General features: G+C 36.2%; 3 protein-coding genes across 9 annotated transcripts in view; 2 read left to right on the forward strand and 1 right to left on the reverse strand.

Annotated features, from left to right (window-relative positions):
* The window catches only part of taok3a (TAO kinase 3a), a 69,002-nt gene extending 61,677 nt beyond the window's left edge, over positions 1–7,325 (forward strand). For all 6 annotated transcript variants that reach the window (XM_077241542.1, XM_077241547.1, XM_077241544.1 and 3 more), the window contains 6 exons: positions 162–290; positions 934–1,137; positions 2,250–2,489; positions 3,082–3,294; positions 4,292–4,474; positions 6,056–7,325. In XM_077241542.1, coding sequence (XP_077097657.1) covers positions 162–290; positions 934–1,137; positions 2,250–2,489; positions 3,082–3,294; positions 4,292–4,474; positions 6,056–6,217 — 1,131 coding nt within the window. In that variant the 3' untranslated portion in view covers positions 6,218–7,325. The remainder of the gene's footprint in view (positions 1–161; positions 291–933; positions 1,138–2,249; positions 2,490–3,081; positions 3,295–4,291; positions 4,475–6,055) is intronic.
* A 5-nt stretch (positions 7,326–7,330) lies between these two features.
* Positions 7,331–10,665, reverse strand: pebp1 (phosphatidylethanolamine binding protein 1). The gene is made up of 4 exons (XM_077241555.1): positions 10,437–10,665; positions 9,320–9,429; positions 9,110–9,210; positions 7,331–7,920 (listed from the first exon to the last, which is right to left on the reverse strand). The coding sequence occupies exons 1-4, from the start codon at positions 10,569–10,571 to the stop codon at positions 7,703–7,705; spliced, it is 564 nt and encodes a 187-aa protein (XP_077097670.1). The 5' UTR covers positions 10,572–10,665; the 3' UTR covers positions 7,331–7,702.
* A 584-nt stretch (positions 10,666–11,249) lies between these two features.
* The window catches only part of txnrd2.2 (thioredoxin reductase 2, tandem duplicate 2), a 33,957-nt gene continuing 17,378 nt past the window's right edge, over positions 11,250–27,828 (forward strand). For both annotated transcript variants that reach the window (XR_013206880.1, XM_077241549.1), the window contains exons 1-11: positions 11,250–11,532; positions 11,803–11,871; positions 12,007–12,063; positions 12,156–12,300; positions 17,008–17,082; positions 19,038–19,116; positions 19,218–19,280; positions 19,761–19,831; positions 24,604–24,623; positions 25,472–25,563; positions 26,414–26,588. Coding sequence is in view for 1 of the 2 variants with exons in the window: in XM_077241549.1 (XP_077097664.1) it covers positions 11,460–11,532; positions 11,803–11,871; positions 12,007–12,063; positions 12,156–12,300; positions 17,008–17,082; positions 19,038–19,116; positions 19,218–19,280; positions 19,761–19,831; positions 24,604–24,623; positions 25,472–25,563; positions 26,414–26,588 (919 nt within the window). In the remaining variant the exon portion in view is untranslated. The remainder of the gene's footprint in view (positions 11,533–11,802; positions 11,872–12,006; positions 12,064–12,155; positions 12,301–17,007; positions 17,083–19,037; positions 19,117–19,217; positions 19,281–19,760; positions 19,832–24,603; positions 24,624–25,471; positions 25,564–26,413; positions 26,589–27,828) is intronic.

Raw genomic sequence — 27,828 nt, forward strand, 5'->3', positions numbered from 1 at the left:
CAACATATGTTGATTAGTATGTTAATGAAGCCGAGAGAAAATAGGACTGTGTGGATCTTTTTAGTTAGTTTTCTTCAGGAGCAGTTTTAAAATAAGAGAGAAAAAAAATCTGCGATAAACTGAAGTGTTGATATTTATGATGAATTTGTTACATTCCTCAGATGAAAACACTGTCAGCTGATGAGAAGAAGTTCCAGCAGCAAATCATGGCCCAACAGAAGAAAGAGCTCACCACCTTCCTTGATAATCAGAAGAAACAGTACAAGCTGTGCAAGGAGAAGATCAAAGAGGTTCATGTCCAGATACTCAGTTAACATGAAACTAAAAATGACTTTTTACATCAACTGTTTTCTTAATTCCTAAGAATTTTTATTACAAAAGAAAAATGTGTGTATATATATATATATATATATATATATATATATATACATTTTATCATGTAAACTCACATTTTATCATGTAAATTCGGGGTGGTGATGGCGCAGTGGATTAGACACACGCCTTTGGTGTGAGAGACCCGGTTTCGAATCCACTGTGAGACACCAATGTGTCCCTGAGCAAGACACCCTAGTGGCTCCAGAGGCGTGCGACCTCTGACATATAACAATTGTAAGTCGCTTTGGATAAAAGCGTCAGCTAAATGAATAAATGTAAACTCAAAAACGACTTTACTGTTCGACTTACCAAGCAGCTCTCTAATTTTATGAACCAGTCAATTCCTAAATGTGTAAAAACATTTAATTTCTCATATATTTCTGAATATAATGTTTCACATGAAAATGTCACATTACAGAAGTAATGTGTTGCGAATGCAATTTTATGTTGACTTAAAAAGAGGGTGATCCGGCTATAATGAGAATGTTTAGTCTAAAATCAATGCCTCTTTTAATTCCCCTGTCTCGTCTCATGGTCTTTGTGATTTTTTTTGTTTAGGAAATGAGTGAGGACCACAGCACACCTAAGAAAGAGAAACAGGAGAGGCTGTCCAAGCACAAGGAGAACATCCAGCACTCTCAGGCTGAAGAAGAGGCTCTGCTCCTGGGTCAGCAGAGGGCTTTCTACGACAGGAACTGTAGGGCCTTCAAACGCAAGATCATGGTTAAGAGGCACGAGTTTGAGCAAGAGCAGTTACGAGAGGTGGGGATGAAATGCTTCAAGTCAGAAAAAGACAAATGACTGCCTAGCACTCTATATATACCTTTCAAAGGTTTGGGGTCGGAATGTTTTTTGTTTTTTTTAATACAGAAATGAATTCAATGAAGACTGGAGTAATGATGCTGAAAATTCAGCTTTGCATCACAGGAATAAATTAAATTTCAAAACTTAATTAAATAGAAAACTTATTTTAAATTGTAATAATATTTTACAATTTTGCTGTTTTTGCTGGGTCAAATAAATTTAGCATTGGTGAGAATAAGAATCTTCTTTCAGAAATCATAAAATCTAACTGACCCCAAACGTTTGAATGGTATTGTTTATGTATACATGTACATTTCTATGAATCGTATTTGGGGCTTTCCCCAGGGTTAATGCAAAATTTGAACCTTTTCTCAGGGTTGATGACTCTTTTCAATTAATCTGATTTGAAAATAAGTAATGCAGCAATGTGCAAATCTCTTAATCTAGCGCTTTAATCGGCAGGAAACCTTTTTCGAAACCCATTTATGGTCTTTAGAACAGCAAACATGTTGATTCATAATCCAGTGGTTTGCAATTTTGGTCCAAATTTTGTTCTGATCTTGAAGCTTCTAAAAATTGTGAACCACTTATCAATCTCTCCTTATACTATTATGTTTGATGTATGTGTTCATACCTCATTTTACTCTTGTAACCTTTTTAATTTGTCCCCAGAATGGTTTGTTGCAAAGGTGTTTACGATTACTTTAAGTGTTCTTAGTGATCAGAGTTATGGGCGAAATAATCCATCACATTTATGTTAAAGGAGTTATCCGAGCCATATCTAGGGACTATAATATCATCAGAGACATTAATGAAGGGCTCTTTTGAGCAATCACCTGTGAACCACGAAATACACCTTAGCCAACCTAGCAACTCCCTAGCAACCATCTTATGTATCAACAAAGGATCATGCTAAAAAAAACAGAAAACACCAGCCATTAACATTAGTAGATTTAATAGAGAGGCACTTTTATTTTAATAACTGCAATTAGATTAGACATATTAGAGAAATTTTTTGTTTTTTATTTATTTTAAGCTAATGTAATAGTTTCTGTTTTTCTGACTGTCAGGAGTTGAATAAGAAAAAGACCCAGAAGGAAATGGAGCACGCTATGTTGATCAGACAAGACGAGTCGACTCAAGAACTTGAACACAGGCAGCTGAAGACGCTACAGAAACTTCGCATGGATCTGATCCGACTGCAGCACCAAACAGAGCTGGAGAACCAGATCGAATACAACAACCGTAGAGAGAGAGAACTGCACAGGAAACATGTGCTCGAACTACGGCAGCAGCCCAAGAACCTCAAGGTGCCATCAACTGTGGAATAACATTTCTTATTACTTAGCTATATATAGTGTGAATTTAACCTACAAAATCTATGTAGGTCTCATTGTTTCTCTGACTGTGGTTGCAAGTTTAACCTTGATTAATTTTAGAAACTGGGTAGATATTAGGAACATTTGCAGGTCAGTAGAGCTGATGATGATGTTTAATGTTTAAATTAAACGTTTAAACATTTAATTGCATAGGCACTTAGCACATTTAAATCTAAAACTGCGGTGACACTTTATAATAAGGTTCCATTTGTTAACATTAGTTAAGTTGAAAAATACTTCTAAAGCATTTAGTTCATGTTCATTTCAACATTTACAAATACATTATGATGTCTCTGACCTAAGCTAACATGAACTTACAATGAACAGTTGTTTTTGTTAACTTATGACATTTTTTCTTAGTTAATGCATTTACTAATTGGACCTTACTGTAAAGTGTTTAAAAAAAGAGCATATTTTTGCTTCATTTCACAATCCTTTGAGACAAAACGCATATTAGTTGATAGTTTTTGTCCTGAAAAGACTCAATTTGTGTTTATACAACTTTGAGTTGTGTCTCCTGCAGGCTATGGAGCTCCAAATAAAGAAACAGTTCCAGGATACGTGTAAAGTCCAGACGAAACAGTACAAGGCCCTGCGGCACCATCAGCTAGAGGTGACCCCCAAAAGTGAGCACAAGACGGTGCTGAAAGCCCTGAAGGACGAGCAGACGCGCAAACTGGCCATCCTGGCCGAGCAGTACGAGCAGAGCATCAACGAGATGATGGCATCACAGGCAGTGAGTGAAGAAATCACACTGTTAATCATTATAATGGCCAAGAGGAAGCATCACGTCAACTGTTGACCATTTATTCTAGTATCTATGTGAGATCATTAGACAGATTGGAATGACATTCCCAAAGCATTTAACGTCCATAATTTGACACATTTTTGAGTGAAACAGCGGATAATATTGTAGTGATATTTGTTATACAATTTGTTTTTGCTAAAGTATATAGAGTACAACAGTCAGGTTCTGGAAGTAAAAACTCCATTCATTTTCTGCATAGGGAAATACATTTTTTAACAATAACTTCTAAACCTTTTAAACGCAGTTAATTGTTGGTATATGGATTTGTCAAAGCTGTCAGTCCGCATTTTCAACTTATTTTTAAAATAATCATGTTTAACAGCTGAATAAACTACATTACCCATGATGCTATAAAGAAAATTCCACCAATCATAGTCTCGCTGCGAGCAATCCAGTGTCATTTTATATATATATATATATTTATTTATATAAATAATATATATTAATGATACATACATAATATAAATATATACATACATAAAAAAAAAAAAAAATATATATATATATATATATATATATATATATATCTTCAAATCAAAGTTTGTAAGGTTGTGATTCACCCTGTTTGGTTTGGTTCATGGAAAAATGAATGGAAAAAATACTTCTAGAACCAACGCTGCTGAAAAAGTGGGCGGAGACTAATGCACTCTATTAATGTATAGATTAAATGTGATTTCATGTTGTCTTCAAGATGCAACACGAAATGTGTTATTTATAAGCCGTTTTGGAAAAGCAAAAAGTAATTGTTTTGTTGATAGTTTATGCAGATTTTAAATTAAACATAAAACAAGGCCTCCCTCCTGTTCGAAATTCCAGTCTCGGCCCATTGCCCGTACAAGAAAGCCATTGATGGTTAACCAAAACTGTGCTGTAGTGTCAGCAAACCGTCTGAGGCTCACATATGCACGTGTGTGTTTTTGTGTAGCTTCGTCTGGATGAGGCTCAGGAGGCCGAGTGCCAGGCACTGAGGCAGCAGCTGCAGCAGGAGATGGAGTTACTCAATGCGTACCAGAGCAAGATCAAGATTCAGACCGAGGCCCAGCACGAGCGCGAGCTGCAGAAACTGGAGCAGAAAGTCTCACTGCGCCGAGCGCACCTTGAACAGAAGGTCTAGCACTCTTATTATCCTCTTATTTACCCAGACTCTAATTTAGAGTATTTTATCATCAATAGTGGTGGTCTGCCAATATAGGATTTTCTAGTGAGCAGGGTATTTAATCAGCAGTTTATATGAATATATATTAATAAAACATTTATCATCACTCTGCCCCCTCTCCACCAATAAGCTGGTGTGTGGTGGGCGTTCTGGCGCAATATGCCCAGGTGGATGCTGCACATTGGTGGGGGTTGAGGAGATTCCCCTCTTCCATGTAAAGCGCTTTGAGTGCAATTATTAAACTAATTATTATTAGCACTTTTTCTTTATTTGTGTTAAAATTGTGGTAACCTTTTGTTATATCTTTATTGTATTGTATATTTAATGCAGTAAATAGGCCTATACAGATACAATGCTTTGGGATCAATAAGATTTTATTTTGAAAGAAATTAATACTTCTAATAATTTTATTTAGCAAGGATGCATTAAATAAATCACCAATGATAGTATTTATATACATATATATATATATATATATATATATATATATATATATATATATATATCGTGAGCTTAGAATTATACAGTTCTATATCCGTTTAGGGTAGTTCTGAGATATTGAGCATCAAAGTTTTTAAATCCCAGCTGTTTTGTGAGATGGAACCTTTTATTTTATTAATAACTACTAACAATTTATTTTTTTTTTTACAAAAATAACACCACACAGGCATTAATAAACACCTAATGGATAAGATTATGTCAAAAACTCAATTTCGACCAAAAGTGGAGATAGAACCATATAATTCTAAGTTCACGATATATCACGGTTTCCACAAAAATATTAAGCTGCACAACTATTTTGAACATTGATAATAATAAGAATTTTTAGAGCTTCAAATCAGCATATTAGAATGATTTCTGAAGGATATACACTGAAGAGTAATGATACTGAAAATTCAGACAAAATATTCATAATAGAAAATAAATTGCCTTTTAAAAGATATTAAAATAGACTGTCACATAGCAGTAAAGCATATATGTGTGTGTGTTTAATATTTCTTTTACAGCATATGTACCTTAAATTTGACTCTTTAATCTCAAAATTTGAGATTTCATAAACAAGGTATGTTTACCTACAGACTTGTGCATTCATGCTGCACAAAAACTCCCGTACTGTGACATTGTTTCTATACATCAATTTTATTAACAAGAAGTTTTATTATGTACACTCTGCTTGTCCAGTAAAATTAGAGCACTGGATTCATCCCTGAAAAATGAACATAAGTGGCACCGGTTCGTCAAAGGTCAATGGGACAACATGAGTCCAAAGCCAAAACAATAGTATAGGACTTACAAAAGCTACCTTGCTCCATTCTTTGGATTATTCATTGAGGTTAATTATTACGAATCTAACTTCCTTTGTTTTTGCTAATGTGTGTAATGAGTTCAAGAAAGAAACAAAGAAACCTTCATTTCAGGAATGATGTAGTCTAGCGTGGAAAGATCTGTCCTAGTAACCAAAATCCTGTAGGTTCCTCTACACCTCTGTCGGTTTGACATCCTTCAGTTTGAGCTTCTGTCTTGTGTTCATAGATTGAAGAGGAGCTGGCTTCTCTTCAGAAAGAGCGCACTGACCGAATCAAACACCTGCTGGAACGCCAGGAGAGAGAAATCGACGCCTTCGACATGGAGAGCCTTCGTATGGGTTTCAATAACTTGGGTGCTTTGGACTACCCTAAAGACGACTACAGATGAGACCATAACACTCCACCATCCTCGCTCTTTCCTGGTCACACACCTTTTATCTCTCATTTTTTTTTTAGAGCCGTTTTTGCTACTGACAGTCCGATAAATCCTCTGGGCTGGTGCCTGCACAGGCCTTACACACGTGGGGCGCCCTCTGCAAGACAACATGCTGGATAACGTCCTTTAGTTGTCTCTTTTTATATATAAATATTATATACGAGACGATTAAATGTGTCACAGTGTTGATGTCAATGTTTTCTCGTGCAATGATAACACTTTCGGTGTAGCTGAAATTAAAATAGAGATTTCAAGACAAAAGCAATACAAACTTGGGGTTTGCATTGCTAATTTTAATCCAGATGCACTCGTGCACAGTTTTTGTTCTTTTTGCAGATGGTTTGATGGGCGAAGTGTCATTTAAGAATTTTTTTTTTAATTGTATTTTTGTTTTTTGCAGCCTACTGCCTCTCGCTGCTCGAATCCCTATTTGGTATTAATTCATCCAGACAAATTATGAAAAATACCTTTTATTAAGTATTGAAGAAATTTGATGAAGTTTGCATATTGAAACAATGTACATATTTGATAGGTGCATCTGTGACTCTTGAGATTCTTATGGTATTCAACCATTTTTTTCTTTTTTTGGGGAGAACAGTGCATTCATATGTACAATACCATAAATCACCTCAGCTGAGGTGCACAATGTGAATACTACATATGTGAATCCTAAACTCGTGGTACCTGCACAAAGGGCTGAAGGGGAAGGGACATGTATTTTGTGTATAGAAGGATTTATGGAGAGCTTTTACTTATTTTCCTATTACATTTTAACTGAATTTCAATTTCTTTTTATAAATATACATACACATCTATATATAATAAATGTTTCACCACCCTTTCCCCCCTGCAGTTGCTGGTGAACTTTTCTCAATGGCCTCTTATTTCATGATTCTGTTTGGTTCTCTGCATCTTCTCCAGCTGTGTATTTTCTACAAAGTCAAATTGGTGAATAAAAATGCTTTACTGTCGCATGCACTTTACATTTGTTTTCAGATTAAGAGGCATGATTCTGTCAGAGCTTTTAATTATATTTGTAAATAAAGTGCTCATCACACAAGCAACGTCTTTCCATAGATTTATTTTTCCCAATGTGTTAATTTCCAGTATATAGTGGTGAGAAAATCATGAAATTTAAGGTGCAGCCAAAAAATACAACACAAATTTGACTAATTCATATTCAAAGCCTTTCTTTTTAACCTGAAGGTAGTCCAAATGCTTCCAAGCGAAGAGACACAAAAGGCGGCATAGATTGATGTTGCTTCATTTCAATTCAACTAGAACAAAAGATGACTTGAATTTCACAAGTTCTGCACAGCTTTTAAAGCAAAACACTTTCTCTAGTTTATTATTTTCATTTTTGAAATAGCTGAGTTGAAAATATACCGAGTCAAGCTCTGACCAGACAAAACGGCAATAACTTATTCTAAGTGGTCCTTATTTGCCAGCCAGCTGTTCGTAAAGTTTAGGCACGTAGTCGTCCCACTCTGCCTGGAAGCAAGACCCTGCGAGCGGAGCACCGAGGCCGTATTTCTTGCGGAAACTCTGGATCTTGAATTTTCCACGGTTGTCTCCAGAGCGATTGGTGAGGACGCGTTCAGTGCAGCTGATGCTATCTGACTGCTCATAAACCAGCCACAGGTAACGGTGGAGACCTGAGGGAATCATACGCAAGTGTTACTCACTACAACAATAACAACTTGTGTTATTCTGCTGATTGGATACAATATATTCAGCAACATTTAAGGCAGTCAATAGGTGTGTTCTATTTACCCTCATTCCAAACACGTAAGACTTTCGTTCATCTTCAGAACACAAATGAAGATCTTTTTGATGACTGTCCTCCGTTGACAGATACTCAGCTAGCACTTTGATGCTTCAAAAAGAGATCGTAAAACTAATCCATATTAAATCTGTTCATCATATGAAGCGATCATGTCTCTACCAGAAAATTTGGAATAAACTGCTCAATTCAAGCAGTTTAGTCCAAATTTTCTGGTAGAGACACGATCGCTTTATAAGATGAACAGATTTAATTTAGGATTTTATTCACATTTAAACAGCGAACATAAACAGAATCTCAACCGAACAAGCTTGAGGCGCGAGAACAAATCTTATTGGTTCTTTGCGAAAGATCAAACGTGCTGCGTAACACGAGAATGAACCTGATTGGTTCTCACACGTCAAGCGAACATTCTTGAGCATAATGTGTGATTTGATGAATTTTTATGTGAATAAAAGCCTAAATTCAATCTGTTCATCATATAAAGCGATCGTGTCTCTTCAGAACATTTTTGACTAAACTGCTCATTTCATGTGGATTACTTTTACAATCTCTTTATGAACTTTTTGAAGCGTCAAAGTGGTAGTTACTTCGCTGTCAATGGAGGGTCAGAAAGCTCTCAGATTGCATTAAAAAGATCATTTGTTTTCCATAGATGAACAAAAGTCTTACAGGGTTATATCACAGTGTTTGCATACTTAATCACAGATTAAGTGGATTGCATGCAATATTTGTCCACTGCACAGACATTTTATTGTACTAACACTTTTCATTCAATACTTTGTACTGCTTTCTACATCTTCTGTAACATATGCCTATACTATTTAAATACCAATAAAGCGGAATCTATATATTTTTTTCGCGGTTTTATTTTATAAACATGATGCAATATAACATTAAAATAGTTTTTTTACATTTATAAAAATACAGACTTGCGAGCGTCAGCAGAACTGAAGGTGTCAAATAAACTAAAAAACAAAACAAAGAATAATAACTGGCATGCACTGCTTCAAGTCGGATGTTTTTTTGTTCCTGCAAACACACCTAATCTGAGCTCTCACCTGTTCCCTTCGGGGGTCCTGCACCAACGTAGTCCGACATGACACATCCACTGGAGATGTCATTTCCTTTCATGTTGACAACAAGGAAGTGGTGCCATTCCCTGAGATTAAACCCAACAATTATAGCGGATTTCAATATCCTGACTCTAACCTGTAATCTTTGGTTTAGTTCTGATACAGTGAATATTGCTGATTGATCTGACAACATACCGAAATTTGGGGTCTTTTCGGCTGGGTGCATCTGGATCAGTCATGGCCAGTGTGTACAGCTTACTAGGGTCACATCCCTCCCACTCAATGGATGTGGGCCGATTCTGCACCTGCAAAATGAAAGTTAAACCACAAAGATTCACATAAGTATGCAAGAATCTTTTGAGATGACAAACACAGATATTACTATACATTAATAGTGCAAATTACTTCTATAAAATATAAAGCATAATGTACAGATGTAGATCTACAGCTAACAATTGTTTTACACAAACTTGACAGCATGTATTAAATTTTGTATCTTTATATATTGTGTATGAATAATGCATGCTACTTTTGGAAAATTATAACAGTGTACAAGTGGTCACCATTTTTAAAATAAATGTAGATTTTTTTTGCACTTTAAATAGTTTTTTGTAAATATAAATGTGGTATTTCAATTAATATGGGATAAAAATGCTGTTTAAATTAAACATTTATGTGAATTATTTCATGTCCCACTCCAGGATGCTGCTGTCAATGCTTAACATACCAAATAACATTTATACAAAATGTATTTATATTGCATTTTATTATATGAATTATAATGCAACACAATTTGAAATAAGTTGTATTGTAAGACCGCTCTAACAACTGATTTAGGCAACACCATTTATTCTTCTATGTACCACAGTACGTAAGTTATATCCATTTAGAAAAGACCATTAGCTGTTCCAGCAAACAATTATTATTTTTTTGCTGGATGTAGTATTTCTTAAACTAATACATATTAGCTTGAACTTTCATTTATTTATAAATTCAGAACACTTTGATCCCACCTGGCCTAATCTATGATTTGTTGTGCCGGTCTCTGCACGTTCATTTGCAGCTAACACATTTTGCACGAGTTAAGCAGAGAAAGAGAGACCACATTAGGATCACGTGATCGTGGAATTTGGCCGCGTGCGTGCGTATTACATAACTACAGACAAACTGCATTTAATTCATCCCTCTTTAGTCAATGCAAATGTACAAAAATAAATAAATGCAAAACTGCATTAAAATGACCCTCCTCGTACATGATGCAGAAGCACAGCTAGCCACAAGCACTGGCCTAATTCCTGCATTGGACTCTAACCTGAGTGGGTGTGAACACTTTCCCCAGCGCGTCAATTTCCAAAGAGCCATATTTGACCGTTAGAGTCTTGGCTGGCTGTTCCTCCACCTCTGTAAGAGCTAGAGAACCAGTCCATTCAGTAATATCCACAGGCATGGTGATTAACGGATCTTGCGAGATATCAACACAGCAGAAAAGTAGAGCTTCTGTCTCCCCCTACAGTTGTTTTATTGTGATTGTTCATTAAACTGTTCAGTGACTGGCATAGCCAATAAACTTTCCGCAGCTGACCGTGAAATTAATTTTGATTGGTTAGATGGTCTGCCAATATTCTTCGACCCGCCTCCTGTTCTGTTCGTAATGGAAAGTTCCACTCATTTCCGCGCGAATCGGTTCTTTTGAACACTTCAGCGAAATTGTTTATTTTCTAAAAGAACACAACACTATAAATAACAACCAAGGAAAAAGTGGAAAACGTAAAAATACATTAGAAGACAAATGAATGTACATTAACCATTTAAAGAAATTCTTTGGAAAACTAACAAAGTTTTTGGTGGCTTTTTTTTATTCGGAGTGGTTATACTGTCTCTGGTTCATGTCATAAAAAGTTATTTACAGCCTACATATGATTTGCATTTTGAAAATTGAATTTATACGTAAATGTTCATTTGCATCTCTTGATCTCTTGAATGATCTAATTATTATTACTATTATTATTATTATTCATGTTTTTAAACAACTTAATTTTGTATGCGATTCGTAATCAAACTAGCTCATTCTATTCATTGAAAAGATCCGACTCAAATTAACAAATATGTTCACGAAGCAGACGTCGCTGTTGTACTGTACTGTACTGTAACTTACTGTACAGCGGTCAAGTTAAACGCTTTTCTAAAGAGCTTTTCGTTCTGTAAACTCGTGATTGTAGTTAATAAAACTATTACAATGTCATAACATAAAATTGAAAAACAATGTTCAAACATTCACCCAGGCATAATTTATGGCACCTATAACGGCTGACAGGGGTCTTTCCTCCTGAACAGTATGGCTGCCTTCAGTAGAGGCAGACACAGGATCAAAGCTTTCAGGACATTCATATTTACAAGACCATTTACAGGTAATACTCATTGAAGACTAAGATCAATTGTCGCAAAGCTTTTTCGCTCACTTCTTTTGTTCAAGATGCCAATATCCGTAATCTCGTAATTTACCTGGTTATATATAGCCTAATGCAGGCAGGTCATATATAAGATGCCCATAATTTAGCAATAATGTCCAATGCATGTGCGAAACAAATTAATAGTATAAACTAAGGCATGTTATTAAGTACAAATATCACACATTGTTAAAGTCTCTGTGGTTGAATGACTTGTAATCTTGATTCCAGCCAGGAAATTTGATTATGATCTGGTGGTAATTGGTGGAGGCTCTGGAGGGTTGGCATGTTCAAAAGAAGGTATTTGTCATTTTGGATTCTCTACTTCATTGACAGTTATTAGGAATGGCATTTAAGTTATTTTCCTTAATGTATCTAATTAAGATGACATTTGATGTTTTCTTTGATGCTTCACACTTTTTTTGTTCCTTACAGCTGCCCAATTAGGGCACAGAGTTGCTGTTTTGGACTATGTTGAACCTTCACTCAAAGGTACATGCAGACAGAAGCATTTATAGTTGTCATCTATTTACTGGTAATGTATTTATTTCCAAAACCACTAATACTGTTAGTGCTGCCTTTAGGCACAAAGTGGGGTCTTGGCGGGACGTGTGTGAATGTCGGCTGTATTCCAAAGAAGCTTATGCATCAGGCGGCACTGCTTGGCACTGCTGTCAAAGATGCTAGGAAGTATGGCTGGCAAATCCCAGAATCCCTGTCACATGACTGGTGAGTTTCATGGATCTATATCAGAGACTGTATGTAGAGACATTGCTTGTAGCCAGAGCTGCCTTGTTGCAATAACAATAAGTGTAGCTAATACTGATCAGATCATGTTATGAAATTCATATAATATTCAGGGTGATGTTTTGTTTCAGATCAGTGACATAAATGCTACTTTCATAAACACTTTACTGTGGCACAGCACCATCTTGTGGTGAAAACCCAGATTTCTTATGGGTCAAATCCAATCATTTCACTAGAGGGCACTCATGGTCTGATAAAAAGGTTAGGGTTTTTACAGGTTTTGTCCAAATTCTGGCCTTAAATACAACTTCCAATACAGCTACAATAGCAATGTTAAGTTGTATTTGGCTTTGTTTTGAACTAACAGCTTTGGAGATGGATAAAATTGCACTTTCTGCATTGTTGGCTAGACAAGTTATTAATTGGAAGCTGTCATCTCCTCCAACCTGTCGTCTATGGGGTTTTGACTTTCTGTTTGCCCTCAAACTTGTAAAGATTAAATTCGAAAGTCAGAGGAAACCCAATAATATAAATTATGGAGCCCTTTCATACATTACTTTAAGGACAGGAACTTGTGTAAATGTCTTTATTTAGGTATAAATAATGTGTATGCATATATTACTGTTGTATGTTATGTGTATGTTTGTGTGTATGAATACATTTTTATTCTTACTCTTTTATCTCTATCCTTTTTAGATGTATTTTTTATTGTTAAACTTTTATATTTATTTTATATCGTCTCTTGAGATGTTTAAACCCCCAAGGCATTAGTTTGAATTAATCGGTTACTAAGGTGGCCGAGAGAGCTCAACATGCTGCAACCTAAAGAAGATGCATGCAAATAGAAAAAAAAAGCATGCAAATAGAAAAAAACACCACCAAATTAAAAAAACATCTTCATTAGTTTCACAACACACGTGCTCCAAATACTCACAACACAAGCAAATACAGAAACGCGCTGCAAAAGTTCACCACACAAGCAAATACAGAAACGGGCTGCAAGTAACACAGACCACAACGGACATGTTTCCGGGGAACCAAATAAATGACGAACCCGGCTGGGACGTGCTCATAGACGTGCTTACAGCAAAGAACGTTTATTGACAAGAAGTGAAAGCCTATATTTTTTATAAATAAACTATAATATTTAAATAATATTGTATATATAAACTAGAATGTACATTTCCAGAAGAAAATGTGAAGTGGTGCTTGCAGTGGCAAAACTCGCCACTCGGTTGCTAGGGTGTGGTACATGATTGCATACTAGGCAACAAACATGTCTGTACTATGTTCTGGTGCTGAGATATGGCTTATTCATGTGGTTCAGGTGGTTGCTAGGGCATTGCTAAGGTGTTCTGAGTGGTTGCTAGGGTGTTTTGGGTGGTTGCTAGGGTATTCTGGGTGGTTGCTAGGGTGTTCTGGTTGGTTGCTAGGGTATTTTGGGTGGTTGCTAGGGCATTGCTAGGGTGTTCTGGGTGGTTGCTAGGTGGTTGCTAGGGTGTTCTGGGTGGTTGCTATGGTGTTGCTAGGCGGTTGCTAGGGTATTCTGGGTGGTTGCTAGGGCGTTGCTAGGCGGTTGCTAGGGTATTCTGGGTGGTTGCTAGGGCGTTGCTAGGCGGTTGCTAGGGTGTTCTGGGTGGTTGCCTGGGTGTTGCTAGGCGGTTGCTAGGGTATTCTGGATGGTTGCCAGGGTGTTGCTAGGCGGTTGCTAGGGTGTTTTGGGTGGTTGCTAGGGTGTTGCTAGGTGGTTGCTAGGGTGTTCTGAGTGGTTGCTAGGGTGTTGCTAGGCGGTTACTAGGGTATCCTGGGTGGTTGCTAGGCGGTTGCTAGGGTGTTCTGGGTGGTTGCTAGGGTGTTCTGGGTGGTTGCTAGGGTGTTGCTAGGGTAATTTGGGTGGTTACTATGGTGTTACTAGGTGGTTGGTAGTTGTCAAAGATGGTTACTGTTGAGTTTGTAGCATTTTATTGGCATGATTTAGCACTTAGCTAATCAATATTAGCATGTAGCTATTCACTGCTAGCATGTTTAGCATGTAGCAAGTCCTGTTTGCTAGCATGAGTAAAAAGAGCCAACCCCCATCTCTATACGATGTTTTGATGCAGAGATATAGGTCTTGCAAAACGGTTGCTAGGGTACTATGTTTGGTTGCTAGGGAGTGGCTTGGCAGCTGCCAATCATGAAGCTCCAAAGTCAATGTGAATGTATAAACCAACCCCCATCTCTATACGATGTTTTGATGCAGAGATATAGGTCTTGCAAAATGGTTGCTAGGGTACTCTGTTTGGTTGCTAGGGAGTGGCTTGGCAGCTGCCAATCATGAAACTCCAAAGGCTGCTTGTCAGTATGAATGATATAAACCAACTCCCATGCCTCTGTGACATTCAGAATGGAAGATATTTGGATTTTGGTTGCTAAGGTGCTCGACAATGGTTGCTAGGGCGTGGCTAGGAAGTGTTGAGGTGATTCATGATTGGCTGTTTGCTGCCCCGAGTCAAACGAGACCACCCTCATGTTTCTATGACAATTCAGTCCAGAGATATCCCTTCGATCTCTTTCAATGGAAGTCTATGGGAGTTGTTGCTAAGGTGCTCTAAATGGTTGCTAGGGCGTGGCTTGATAGCTTCACAATGATCCTGAGAGACTGATTGGTTGTCTGAGTAAAATGAGCCCGCCCCTTTGTCTCTACGACACTGTGATCCAGAGTTATGTTCAATATAAAAGCGGTTTCTATGGTGTAGGACGGCCCATTTCATGGGCCGTCCTACACCATAGTAAGTCAATGGGGAAACTTTGGGCAGCTCCTGCCCCCCAGGGGTGCAACTTTTACCCCATTGTGTGGTATGTTCTTACAGAGTCTGTCAGCCTCTTCAAATGTGGTAAATTACACGTTTCTGCGACATCCTCGTTCCGAGCTACGACTCGTCAAAGTTTGACGCAATGTTAAGTCTATGGGATTTTTCGGCCGGTTTTTCGCCCCTGGGGCGAACATCGTACCCCCGATCCCTTATAAAAGTCATAGCACACCATTCCCGAACAGGCCGCACGTTTTGACGCCTCATTCGTGGGTCTGTGACAAAAACTGCGGGAGGAGTAGCGCGTGAAAAAGTGGCCAGAAGAATAAGAATAAGAAGAATAAGAATAATAAGTATGTGAGATAACAATAGTGTTGCTTTGCCATAGGCAAGCACCACTAATAAGTATGTGAGATAACAATAGTGTTGCTTTGCCATAGGCAAGCACCACTAATAATATTATAATATTATACTTTTTTATAGTTCGTCTATACTCTTTGCTTACAGCTCAAAATTCTTCTTTATTTTATTTCTTTTAACTTTTTTTTCCCCGCAAAACACAGATTACATTTTTTATGACATACAACTTGTATACAATATACAAAATGTATTAACAAAATGTTCAATGTCATCAGAATACAAATGAGAAAAGAGCAATGAGCTGAAAAATAAAATAAATAAATAAGATAAAGAAGAACATGAAGGCAAGATATTAATCTATACATCAGTTGCACTATACAAATTGTTTCATGTTATGTTTAAATTTTCATAAAGAAACGTTTCATAAGAACTGTTAGGTAATGTAGGGTCCAAAGGTTTAAAGTTGAGACACTGACACACAGATATAACGGATATAAAACGCATATTTTAACATTTCTCTTGTGAAGTTAAAATAAAAAAATACATTTATTTGCAACCGTTATGTTAACAGCATTATATTTCTGTCGTCAGAACAGCTATTCAGCTGATGGACAACGTGCTGCGTTGTCATGGGAACATCCCAGGTGAAAATATTTACGTTGGAAATTACGTTGTCTTTCGTTGCTCCCTTCATCAAGTGCGTTCCAAACGGCTACATAAATGGCACACTAGTGCCAAGCTCACTTCAAAGTCCCACTTGAAGAGCTCTGCCATCTGCCCTTCGAAGGGAGTAGGGCATAGGGATGCTCACAAGCAATAAGCACGTCCCAGCCGGGTCCGTCACTTATTTGGTTCCCCGGAAACATTTCCGTTGTGGTCTGTGTTACTTGCAGCGCGTTTCTGTATTTGGTTGTGCTGTGAGTATTTGGAGCACGTGTGTTGTGAAACTGATGAAGATGTTTTCTTAATTTGCGGGTGTTTTTTTTTTATTTGCATGCGTTTTTGTTTTTTTCTATTTGCATGCGTCTTCTTTAGGTTGCAGAACGTTGAGCTCTCTCGGCCACCGTAGGTTACACTAAAATAAGGTCTCATTCGTTAATGTAGGTGAATGCATTAGTGATAGTTCACCCAAAATTTTTAATTTTGTCGTTTACTCGCCATCAAGTTTTTCCATCTTTGCATTCATCTTTGTTTACATTAGTTAATAAAAACATGTTAGCTCAGGTCCATTAAATATTAACAGATACAACTTTTGGTTTTAATAATGTATTAGTACATGCTGGAATTAACATTTATATTTGTTGTGAAGTATTTTTTCATTGTTAGTTTGTTAACCAAGATGAACAAATGGAGCTTATATTGTAAATTGTCTCCAATTTATCTCCTCTTTATAGCTCATTTAAATCATGTGCATGTGCTCAAACCTATTTCAGTGCAAAAGTTGAAAGATGAAATATTAGATCTCAAATGCATGTGAGGTTTTGTGATTTGCATTGTTGTGACCAGATAAGATAAGTTTTTGTGTAATCTGTTGTAGGCCAACGATGGCTGAGGCTGTCCAGAACCATGTGAGGTCTTTAAACTGGGGCCACAGAGTGCAACTACAAGACAAGTAAGTTTTACTATTAAAACAACATAGCCAAAATGTTCTTTTTCCAATATGGTTTGTATGTTTTACATGGAGCCCATTTGTCAGGGGCGGCGCCACAGAATTTCTAACGCAGGTATATATATATATATATATATATATATACTATTAATAAATTAGAAAAACTTGGCCACTCAATATTTAATATTCAATTATTTTAATTATCACAATTCAACTTTTAATTTTATTAAATTGAACAAGCACAAATTTCTGCATTCAATCAAATATGCTTAAAGATTTATTATTAATAATAATGTTATTTCAACATCATTTCTCGTTATTGCGACATAATACTTGTGCGTGCATCAAGCAAGTTGTGAATTTGTAAAGTAAATCCGTTGACACGCTTGCATTGATTTTTATTAATAAACTAGTGTTTTCTGTGTCAGTGTCGTGCAATGCAAGTGACCGCGCCGGCGCCTCCATGTCAAGATTATATTGTCTGCTATATTTGCTTCTTATTTATTAAATCCAGTCAATTGGTTGATGAAAAATGTATTAAAATTAAGATACAATTTATACAAAACAAAATTCACTTTAAAGAAAGGCTTTCTACAAAACAAAACTTAATAAAGTGGTCAAAATCATGTCTGACCCACTCCATGTCCCCCGATATATTGCGCATCCTATCTTACTCATGCTGTTCACTTTTCATAATCAACATAGATGGAAAAAAAATAACAAATATGAAACTAAATGCGCTTATTTAATGGCTACAGCCTACAACACGTATAGTAAGCATACAGACTCTCTATTTGTACAAATTGCTGCACATTCATTTAATCAAGTTATATGATAATTGTGCGTGTATTTATTAATCATTATGATACTACAATCATAATAAAGTAGGCTATACTATGTACAAAAAATCAGATGAGCCCAGAATAAGAACGCAACGTATTTAATTACACGTTAAACATTTTCCTCCCATAGAAAACCATTATAGGAACGCTTAATGTGGCTTAATGCAGATTAGAATGTCCCCTTTTTATGTCGAAATAACGACTTATGTCGAAATAACGAGATATTATGTTGAAGACACTGATGTCTACAGTAGTGATCAAAGTAGAGTAAATCCACTTTTGAAAGTTACTTGACTCTTCAACAAATTATTGTATCAATAACATTGTTACAACAGTTAACCAGACCGTTAAAAATATGTATTTGTAATTGAATCAATCATTCAAGAGATTTGTTCAAAAAAGTCATAAGTGAGTCATTGAATCATTCTTTCAAACGATTTAAAAAAAATAATAATTAAATATTTTTAAATAGACTGCAGAAATTAACATTTTGTCTGAAACTCTAGAAAATGACTTTTGTTTAGTTGTCTATTCAGAATTATGGGAGAACCGTGATCTATATGTTTAAAAAAAAAATTATTCACAATTTATCCAGAATCCTGCAGCTCTAGCCTGTAGTAAGTGTCCAGCACTTCCCTGAGGGCAAAAACTGTGTATTAGCTAATTACTTAAAAAGATTGCGGATGATTTTGGATTAAATATACAGACATTATAGAGCAGAATCTTTATTTCCCTGTAGATCTCATTAGCTGTCCATCTCTTTCACCATCTAATCATGTAATTACAGTCTGAGGCTAAATGAATGTGCCTTTGTGATAAATTATCCTAAATTTCAGCCGTCTTACTGTATGGCTGTGAGGCAAACAGGTGTGGTGATGTCATTTCCCAGAATGCTCCAAAATATATGTCTTGATGTTAGAACAGAGGTGTCAGTTTTGGTTTGAACATCAATATTAATGATCAAATCTTGTTTTGTTGTTGAGCTTTCTTACTTCTCCATGACTTTGTAGAAATGAATTCACTTTTGCAAAGTTGATGGGGAATTGTGATGTCAGTAGGCAACTTTCTTACTATCTCTCTTACTTAGACTTGCTATCTCTCTGTCCGATGTAACAGGAAGGTGAAATATTTGAATATGAATGGCAGTCTGGTGGATAAACATACTATCAGAGCTGTAAATGCCAAAGGGAAAGAGGTATGATTTTGAATTTATAGCAACTTAATTCTCTGAAATGTTATTTAACCACCAATCTCTTGTTCCATATTCCTGATTATCCTGCATCGTTGTATTCACAGATAACATTGACCACCAAGAACATTGTGTTAGCTACTGGTGGACGGCCAAAGTACCCTACACATGTAAGTGTGCGTGCGAGTGCAGGCGGGCATGTGTGGGTGTTGTCTTTCTAGTATGTGACCTTGTTCTGCTGATAGGCGTGTGGGGGAGATAATTTCCTTTCTGGCTTTCCAAATATGATACAATTGATATTATTCTTAAATCACACTTGAAAGCCTGCTATTTATCTTTGCTTCAATGGAGATAGTGGTAAAGGATACAAAATATAAATGACCCCTTAAAGAAAGTGATGTCTTCTTAGGACAATTAATATTTGTGACAGTGTTTTATATTTTGTATATTACATTTATATTAGAAAATTGTTATCATTATTTACAATAATATATTTGGAATTGTGGATTATATTGTATATTTTTACTATTACATAACTAAGAACACTTGATATTATTTATAATTTTATATTGATTTGAATAGTTTTACATCTTTAAAATATTCAATAAAATTTGGAAATGATTAAATTGAAAGCTGCGTTTATCCTCCAGGTCCCGGGAGCTATGGAGTTCGGGATCACAAGTGATGATGTCTTCTGGCTCAGAGAGTCACCCAAAAAAACGTAAGTGACTTTTATGTTGTGAGCAGATTGTGACTAGATCTGAGCAAACACTTTCAGCACTTCTTCCTGTCATAAGTGGTCAAGAAATCTGCTTTACCTGCTGCCTTGCTTAAGTGTGCTTGTTACTTTTAGCAAGTTGCATTTGTTAGTCTGCAAGTATATTGAATTTATTTTATACATTTTTTGATAGTGCACTTTTCAAAAATGGACTTCTGTTTAAACTTGGATTTTCAGTTCCTTACTGCAGCTTTCTCTTTAAGTCATGCTAGTTTTTGTCATGGCTACATCCTTCTCAGGCAGGTGATGTTGTTTTGCCGTTGATCTGTCAGCTGTACAGGTGCGATTTCAGGCTGTTGCCAGTAAGAGTGCTCATCCTGTGGAAGTGGCAAGACCTTGGTGACTGATGGGCATGAGCAAGGCCATTGGCACGCATTCCTGACTTGTGCAGTTGTTTCCACCATAACAGCAGAGCGTCTGTCAGGACTGATGACACACTGTATGCTTTGGATTCTGAAGACTACCAAATAATGCATTCAGTATGATATCCACCCTTGGGCTCATTATATAAAAGTCAGTGTTGAAAATAACTTGTTTTGAGGAAACCAGGTAACTATTTTGCCTGTGGTTCAGGTGTCCAATGGGCCTCGGGACCTACAGATGCTCGCGCAGTAAATAGTTCTCTGTCCTGTGCTTATCTCTCTCTCTCTGCTCTGCTGAAATGAAAGGAGGCTCGGTCCGGGCAGACATTAGGAAAGGCACAGCATGAACTTGCTGATCTTATCATGGTCGGGGTTATTATAGAAGTGCTGCCCAAGGTTGACTGAGTCTACAGTAGGCACAGTTCCCACACACTTCCCAGGATAAACTCTCTTTCCTGCTGTTGTTTCTGCATGAATGTAGAAGCTAGTGGGACTTCAGCTGAAGAGAATGTTATGATAGGCCTTTCATAAATACCTACGTTTTTTTAAGGACATGTTTTTTTTTCCTTCTAATTTTTGCCCTTTTGCTACATTTTATGCTACAAATTTAAAGAAGCCCTATTGTTAATTCTATTGCCCTCGGTTGAGTGTGTGGCTACTCAGCCTATGCAGCGAGCTAAACATACAGTAAGAGAAGGTGGTTCCAGGAATGACAGGACACAGTTTGCTTCTCAGTGCCTTTACTGAAGACCTCTCTTTTCTATTGTAAAACTGTGAACATACAAGCAAATATTATTAAAAATACATTATTTAACAAATCAAGACGCATTGCTGTGAATTTAAATGCTGGAAGTGATCAGAATTCAAGATATAAGAATCGCAAGATTACATCTTCAAATAGGCCTAATTCAGTTTGTGTCAGTTTGCCACCATGTGGTTACAGAATATACTGCGGTTTCAGTACACAAATTCACAGGTATACCTATAATCCCTACTTTTATTGACTGCTACTGTAGAAGAAGTTGTAAATTTGTGTTCTGTCTTCACTATTCTGTAAAAGTATAACAGATCTTTCCTCTTTGGTTAGATTTAGTAGACTCAGCAAGCCTTAGTCAAATTTACACAGGAAAAAACCAAAGCTACTAGTTTCACTTTTGACAATTTGTATGTACAATCTGACGACGTGGTTTGTGAGAAAAAACAGAGCTAGCATTGACTTATAGGATAATGTGCAACCACATAGTAAACAGAAGCTAGCAACATTAGCTTGGCTTAGATCACAATCAACTTTTTCCTTGTAAGCGTTAAAATAACCTCTTAAGTAACAGAACATTTAGAAAACAACATTGACCACTAATTACTTACAAATGATGGCATGTCAAAGCTTCCCAAAATAAGGGGTCTGAGAGGACAGTAGAATGTCGACACCTCAGGACATTTTTTCTCACACCGGGTGAAACAAAATCTTTGCCTGCTGCCTGTCTACACGCATCACCACCGAGCGCCGAAAAACGCACAAAAAACACTAAAGGAGATACTGTATGGAGGTAGTTTTGTTTCTTATTTTAAAAGAAACTGAAATTGAAAAATATTTTCAATTAAAAAAACCTTCACTTCAATAAAAGAAAAACTTTTCAATCAAAGAAAAAAAGTATTTGAATCCAAAAATATATTTGAGACTCAAAAAAATACATTTGAACACTGCTTTTCTTTTATTGAAAATGTTTTCTTTGATAGAAGTCCGTTTTGTTTTGTTTAAAGCAACCTTTTTAATTGAAGTAACATTGTTTTTTGATTGGACCATATAATAGGTAGGACATTTGTGTCTTTATCATTCAATCAAAAAAGAAGTTTGATTATGAACGTGAAGTTCCACTCCCTCCACTTGCTGGCAAAAAGCTTGCTGGCTAGTGGCGAACATGACTTCTTTGTCAGAAAGATGTCGTTGGTGTAGACACTTTTCAATCAAACATGTCTGACCAATAGAGAAGCACCCGCCCACTGCGGAACGTTTGTGTCAAAATGATTCAATCAAAAAAAAATTAACTTCAAAACTTTTTGCACTTCAAAAAAAAGTGATTAAATCAAAACAATTTGAACTTCTAAATTTTTTTCACTTCAAATAAAAAAACAAAAACAACGAAAAAACACATTCTCTTCAATACTTTTTTTATTCACGGGGTAATTTTTTTTGTTGCATTTGAACAGTTTTTTCTTTGATTGAAAATATTTTTTTTGATTGAAACAACTTTTTTGGAATTGAATGTTTAAGACACAAATGTCCTACCCATGTGTGGCCCAAGCACAAAAAAGATTACTTCAATCAAAGAGAACATTTTAAATAAAAAGAAAAAGTGTTCAAATGCAATTTTTGGAGTCTCAAATATTTTATTTGCATTCAAAAATGATTTTCTATATTTGAAAATGTTTATCTTTTCATTGAAGTGACTTTTTTATTGATTCTGTTGTTTGTTTGTTTGAAGCAACTTCTTTTTTGATTGAATGATTAAGACACAAATGTCCTACCTATTATATGGTCCAATCAAAAAACAATGTTACTTCAATTAAAAAGGTTGCTTTAAACAAAACAAAACGGACTTCTATCAAAGAAAACATTTTCAATCAAAGAAAAGCAGTGTTCAAATGTATTTTTTTGAGTCTCAAATATATTTTTGGATTCAAATACTTTTTTTCTTTGATTGAAAAGTTTTTCTTTTATTGAAGTGAAGGTTTTTTTAATTGAAAATATATATTTTTTGATTGAATAATAAAGAAACAAAACTACCTCCATAATACTGACCCCTAGAGGGAAGGTAAAGAAATGCACCAGCAAACTAATACAATACTATGGAACATAGAGAGACAGAATATTAATGGTTGCACATTTTGTTTTGGAGGTCTACTACAATAGGTTTACATGCATCCAAAGTCAAAAAACACTGACAGCGCGAGTTGGAAACAAAACAACCATTACCAAATCTGAATTTCAGCACCGGAGGCTTACTCAGCACTTAAATACACAGTGATATGAAGAGTAACCATTTTAACCATATCAATTTGAGGCTTTTCTTTTGGAAGTGCTTGCAAAGTGGATTTGTCCTTCGCAGCGCAGAAATCCTTATCTTCTCGACCCGTCGACAGCACCAACTCGCCTCTTCCAGGCCTCAGCTACAGTGTTTAAAGCCGAGTCAAAGTAGACGTTGTTCGCAGGCACCCAATGAAGACCATAGTTTATTATGGAATTATGCAAATTTGCTACAAACTTACGTAGGTTTGTGCAGGAAGTAAGACTGCAATTACTGACGACTCGTTTCAGGCAGTTCAAAATTGGTTCTTTCTTTTGGGAGACAATAACTCTAGCAATTATCTGGCACTTTGATTTATGAAACTGTGCAGACCTCTTACATTCACAAACGGCTATATTACACACTACATATAAAGTAATATCTGAAAAAGCATAATAGGGACACTTTAATAGGGAGTGAAAGGACATTTATATATGAGAGAGAGAGGTAACGTAATTGGAAAACATGGCAATGGACTCATGCTGGGGTTGGAATCAGCAAAGGCGTGTTGATATGACATTGATATCTGGGTCACAATATGATTATGATTGTGATTATTTTTGTTTAGTGTCTAGTTATACAAAATTGTGATTTATTTGCATACTTTCATGCACTTGTTTTTCATTCATCTGCATTGGACTTTGCATAATAATATTACGCTCAGTCTAAGCTGGGATTTGTGTACTGTAAATAGAATGAATATAGCATGTTTTTACAAATAATAACTTGTTTCATCTCTACTGTAGCACACAAATGACAAATGATTCCCTAATCAACAGATTAGAAAAAGTTATAGACCTGCAAATTATTGCAATGCGTTTTGTTCTCATGTATCCTGTGTTTGTCATTCTATATAAAAAGGAATGTCTCTTATACTAATCCAGACAGAGGGTTTCTAGTCCATGTCATTCCTTATCATCAGACTTGTTCCACCAGGGCAGGTTAGAGCTTAGGGATGTGTTTTGTTGGGGGGGGGGGCTTCAATTAGCAATTAGACTTCGCCATGACCGTGAATCTCAGGGCGGTGTACTCGTCGACCACACACAGTCATTTCTCTTTGTTCTGAAGTCATCTTTATTGTGTTTTCCTGTCTTTGTGTTGGTGTAAGTAAAGTGGTGTGCATTTTTTTCTCTTCAGGTTGTTTAGTATCATTTTACAGAATGTTTCCCATATCCTGTGACAAATTTACTGACTCTTTTGCATTCGTTTCATGTTTGTGGTTATGTTACCTCATTGTTCATGTTGTTTATCTGTGATCTCATTAATTGCTGTTTTCTGTGTGTTCCAGGTTGGTTGTTGGTGCCAGTTGTATCCTTCAAAGCCGAGACTTACTTTACAGGGGAAGTGTCTATGTACCTATCGAGATGATTCTATTAGTAGCGCTATGATTAATCAATGACATTTACATGTTCGACCAAACGCTGATAAGTCAGATCATTTAGTCTGTTTTTCTTTGCCAGAATGCCTGTAAATATTTATATGCAGAGGAAAGATGGTTCAGGGGGCAAAAATCGATGTTGGTTTTGCTAATGTGGTTTTTGACCTTTACCCAGTAAAAAGAACACTAATGTTTTCATGTCTTTACATGTTATGATATTAAGCATAAGTAGTGTATGATTGTACAGGTACATGCAAATGCACTCAATGACAGATTATGGCTAGTTTTTATACCACATAACATAATTTACTCATTTAACCTCTTAGTGTCTGGAATGCAATTTGTAATTGCATTTTAATTCCTAAACACCAATTTTATTACCAATTTTCCAGAAGTCCATGAGTTTTTCCTAATAGATTATGAGACAATAAATTAGCAAGGAAATATTAAAAAGCTTTATTAAATCACTTTTAGAAACCGCAGACTGTGGACCATATTTGCATCTGCTAAACTCTGCAGGACAGTGCCTTCCAAGGTCGGAGCTTCCCATCCCTGCTTTAGTGGATCTGTTAAAACTCAATGGGCTCAGGGGAGGGAAGGGAGACGCTGCCTCACGCCGTAACTTTAACTGCTGGTGTCGCTGTTGGACTGATTTATACACTTTTTCATGTTCCATAATATTTGTGCTATTTTATTTTTGTACTGTGGATTATTTTCTCATCCAATATATACATTCATCCAATAATACTGTATGTTTTCCTTCACTGTGTGTGTGAAGATGTAGCACTGGAATGTGCTGGCTTCCTTACAGGCATTGGGTTGGACACCACTGTGATGGTGCGTAGTATCGCCCTCCGGGGGTTTGATCAGGTACTACATCTCTGTTTTGGTGCCTTGACACTTCATCCTCTTTGATGTATTTAGGGAAAAAAATCCTTTTATTTTTTATTAACCTGATTTAATTTGTTTTTGAGTTGTAAAATACACTGATAAGAATAGTTATTATTAGTCTCTATAACATTACTTTTGGTTTGGCCATTCTTTAATGTGACTCACCCTGGTAGAACCGCCAGGCTACATGGCAAAAACAGGATGAGAGACCTGGCTAGACTTGTTTAATGACTGTGTTTTTTAAGCATTCATCTTTAATTAACGGTTATAGTGTTCTGACAGGAGATTTGTCATGTTATTATTAAGCATTACACCCGCAGTATGGTCTGACAGGAGTAACAAAATGACAACTTAGAGCAAATTGCTCAGTACAAATAAAATCTGTTTAAGAAAACAAATGATGAGGAAAAGCTTTTAAATGTATTTGTTTAGTTACTTTTTGTTAGATTGTAAAGATTGCAACTATGTAGATAATCTCTTATCTTTATTTCAGTTAAAATACTTCTGTAATAATACATAGCCTATGTAAAAATATGCAGAGGTAAAATTAATAGTTTTTGGAGAATTTGTTTGTCCATTTTTTAGGGGTTTTATTTTTTTCCATATGATGCAATATAAAGTATTTACTTTTAGTTACTAAAAAGTAATTTAGCTATTTTTTTTCTGAAACTATTCAGCTTGCATGACTAAATAATAGAGATGTGCGTGTGTATGTATATATATATATATATATATATATATATATATATATATATATATATATATATATATATATATATATATAATATTTCTTTCTTTTTTCTCTCTTTTTTTTCTCTTTGTCTCCCAGCAAATGTCTGGTTTAGTCACAGACTACATGGAGGCATATGGCACCAAGTTTTCCTGGAGGTGTACACCAAAAAGTGTGGAAAAGCTCCCATCTGGCCTTCTCCAGGTCACATGGATGGATCTAAAAACCAAAGAGGAACATAAAGACACCTTCAACTCAGTACTTTGGGCTGTAGGTACGTCAAAAATACATACACCGCATAATTTCATTTATTAGGCACTTTTCTTGAGAGAACTTCCATAAAAATGACATTTTGTTTTCATTTTTTTTTCTGAATTTCTTTGCCATTTTTAAAATTATTATTTTTACTTAAAAAAAAATGTGGCTAGGTTAAAAATGCAAAAACTCACTCCATAGTGTCTTTCTTCTCACATAATAAAAGAATTGACCTAAATATAAGTAAATCCTTTGATACACTGATCACACTGTCAGGGTTATATAGCGATTAATAAATGTCTGACTGTGCATTATCTCTTATTTGTATCAGAACTACTCTAACATAGATTAATTCTTCAGGAATATATGTTGTACGGTTGACTCATCCGCTGTAATCAGTGATGCTTTCATCACATTTCAAAAGCATAAATCCTCATAATACATATATCAGTTTGCGCTTATATTGTCCTACACCACTGTGCTGCTATTTCAGCAAAAATGGGACTGTCAGGCCTGAAAACAGGGTAATAAAGAGAGAGGGATGGAATCATCTAGGGAAGTGTTAATCACTGGACTGAGGTCTGCTCTTCAGGACCAGGATGCACCAGGGGCCCTGGGGTCACCCCATTCCCTGCTTTGTTCTCTTGCTCTGGGTTTTCCTGCCAGGGTTGCATGTCTCTCTGTACGGAAACCCACCCAGAGCTTCCACAGTTTTCCGCTTTACTCATCCCTCAGCATCTCTGACTGCAGATGCCATCCTCTTCTATGTGTTTGTATCTTTCACTCGTCTGATTTCTCTCATTCCGGTTACAGGGACAATGAAAGGAATACAGGAATATCCGGTTTATTTGTTGATGGTGTGAGAAGATAGTGCAGCACAGGTTACAGTGTACAGTGAGGATGAGACTTCAGCTTCCTGTCTGGATGTGTGTGACACGGAGAGAGAGATTTAGTGATCTGTAGTGACTCCTGCTGCACTGTTTGGCAGCCTTGGCTTTGGGTGTTGAGTGGCTTTCTCAGGCCTTTTGTGTTCCTGAAATTTTGGTCCAGACTTGTTTGCTGTTGAGGGATTAAAGTTCTCTCGGTTTTACAATCCTTTCAGTGTGTGTATAGACTTTTACCACAGATGTGTGTACAGTATTTAGTCAAAATACAAACTGAAATGCTTTAAAACCTAGTGTGTAAAATCTAGCATTTTATTAAAAAACATTTGAGATGGGCAATATAATGCTGATATATATATATATATATATATATAT

This window comes from Siphateles boraxobius, unplaced genomic scaffold (genome assembly GCF_051911475.1).
Source record: "Siphateles boraxobius isolate OS27281-9 unplaced genomic scaffold, OSU_SipBor_1 24, whole genome shotgun sequence".
Lineage (NCBI taxonomy): Eukaryota > Metazoa > Chordata > Actinopteri > Cypriniformes > Leuciscidae > Siphateles > Siphateles boraxobius.

Excerpts from the sequence above, each read along its gene's own strand:
- pebp1 (XM_077241555.1), bottom strand. The coding sequence starts at position 10,571 with ATGCCTGTGGATATTACTGAATGGACTGGTTCTCTAGCTCTTACAGAG. Across the intron at positions 9,430-10,436 it reads AAGTGTTCACACCCACTCAG|GTGCAGAATCGGCCCACATC; the intron begins GTTAGAGTCCAA and ends TTCATTTTGCAG. Across the intron at positions 7,921-9,109 it reads AGGACCCCCGAAGGGAACAG|GTCTCCACCGTTACCTGTGG; the intron begins GTGAGAGCTCAG and ends TGATTCCCTCAG.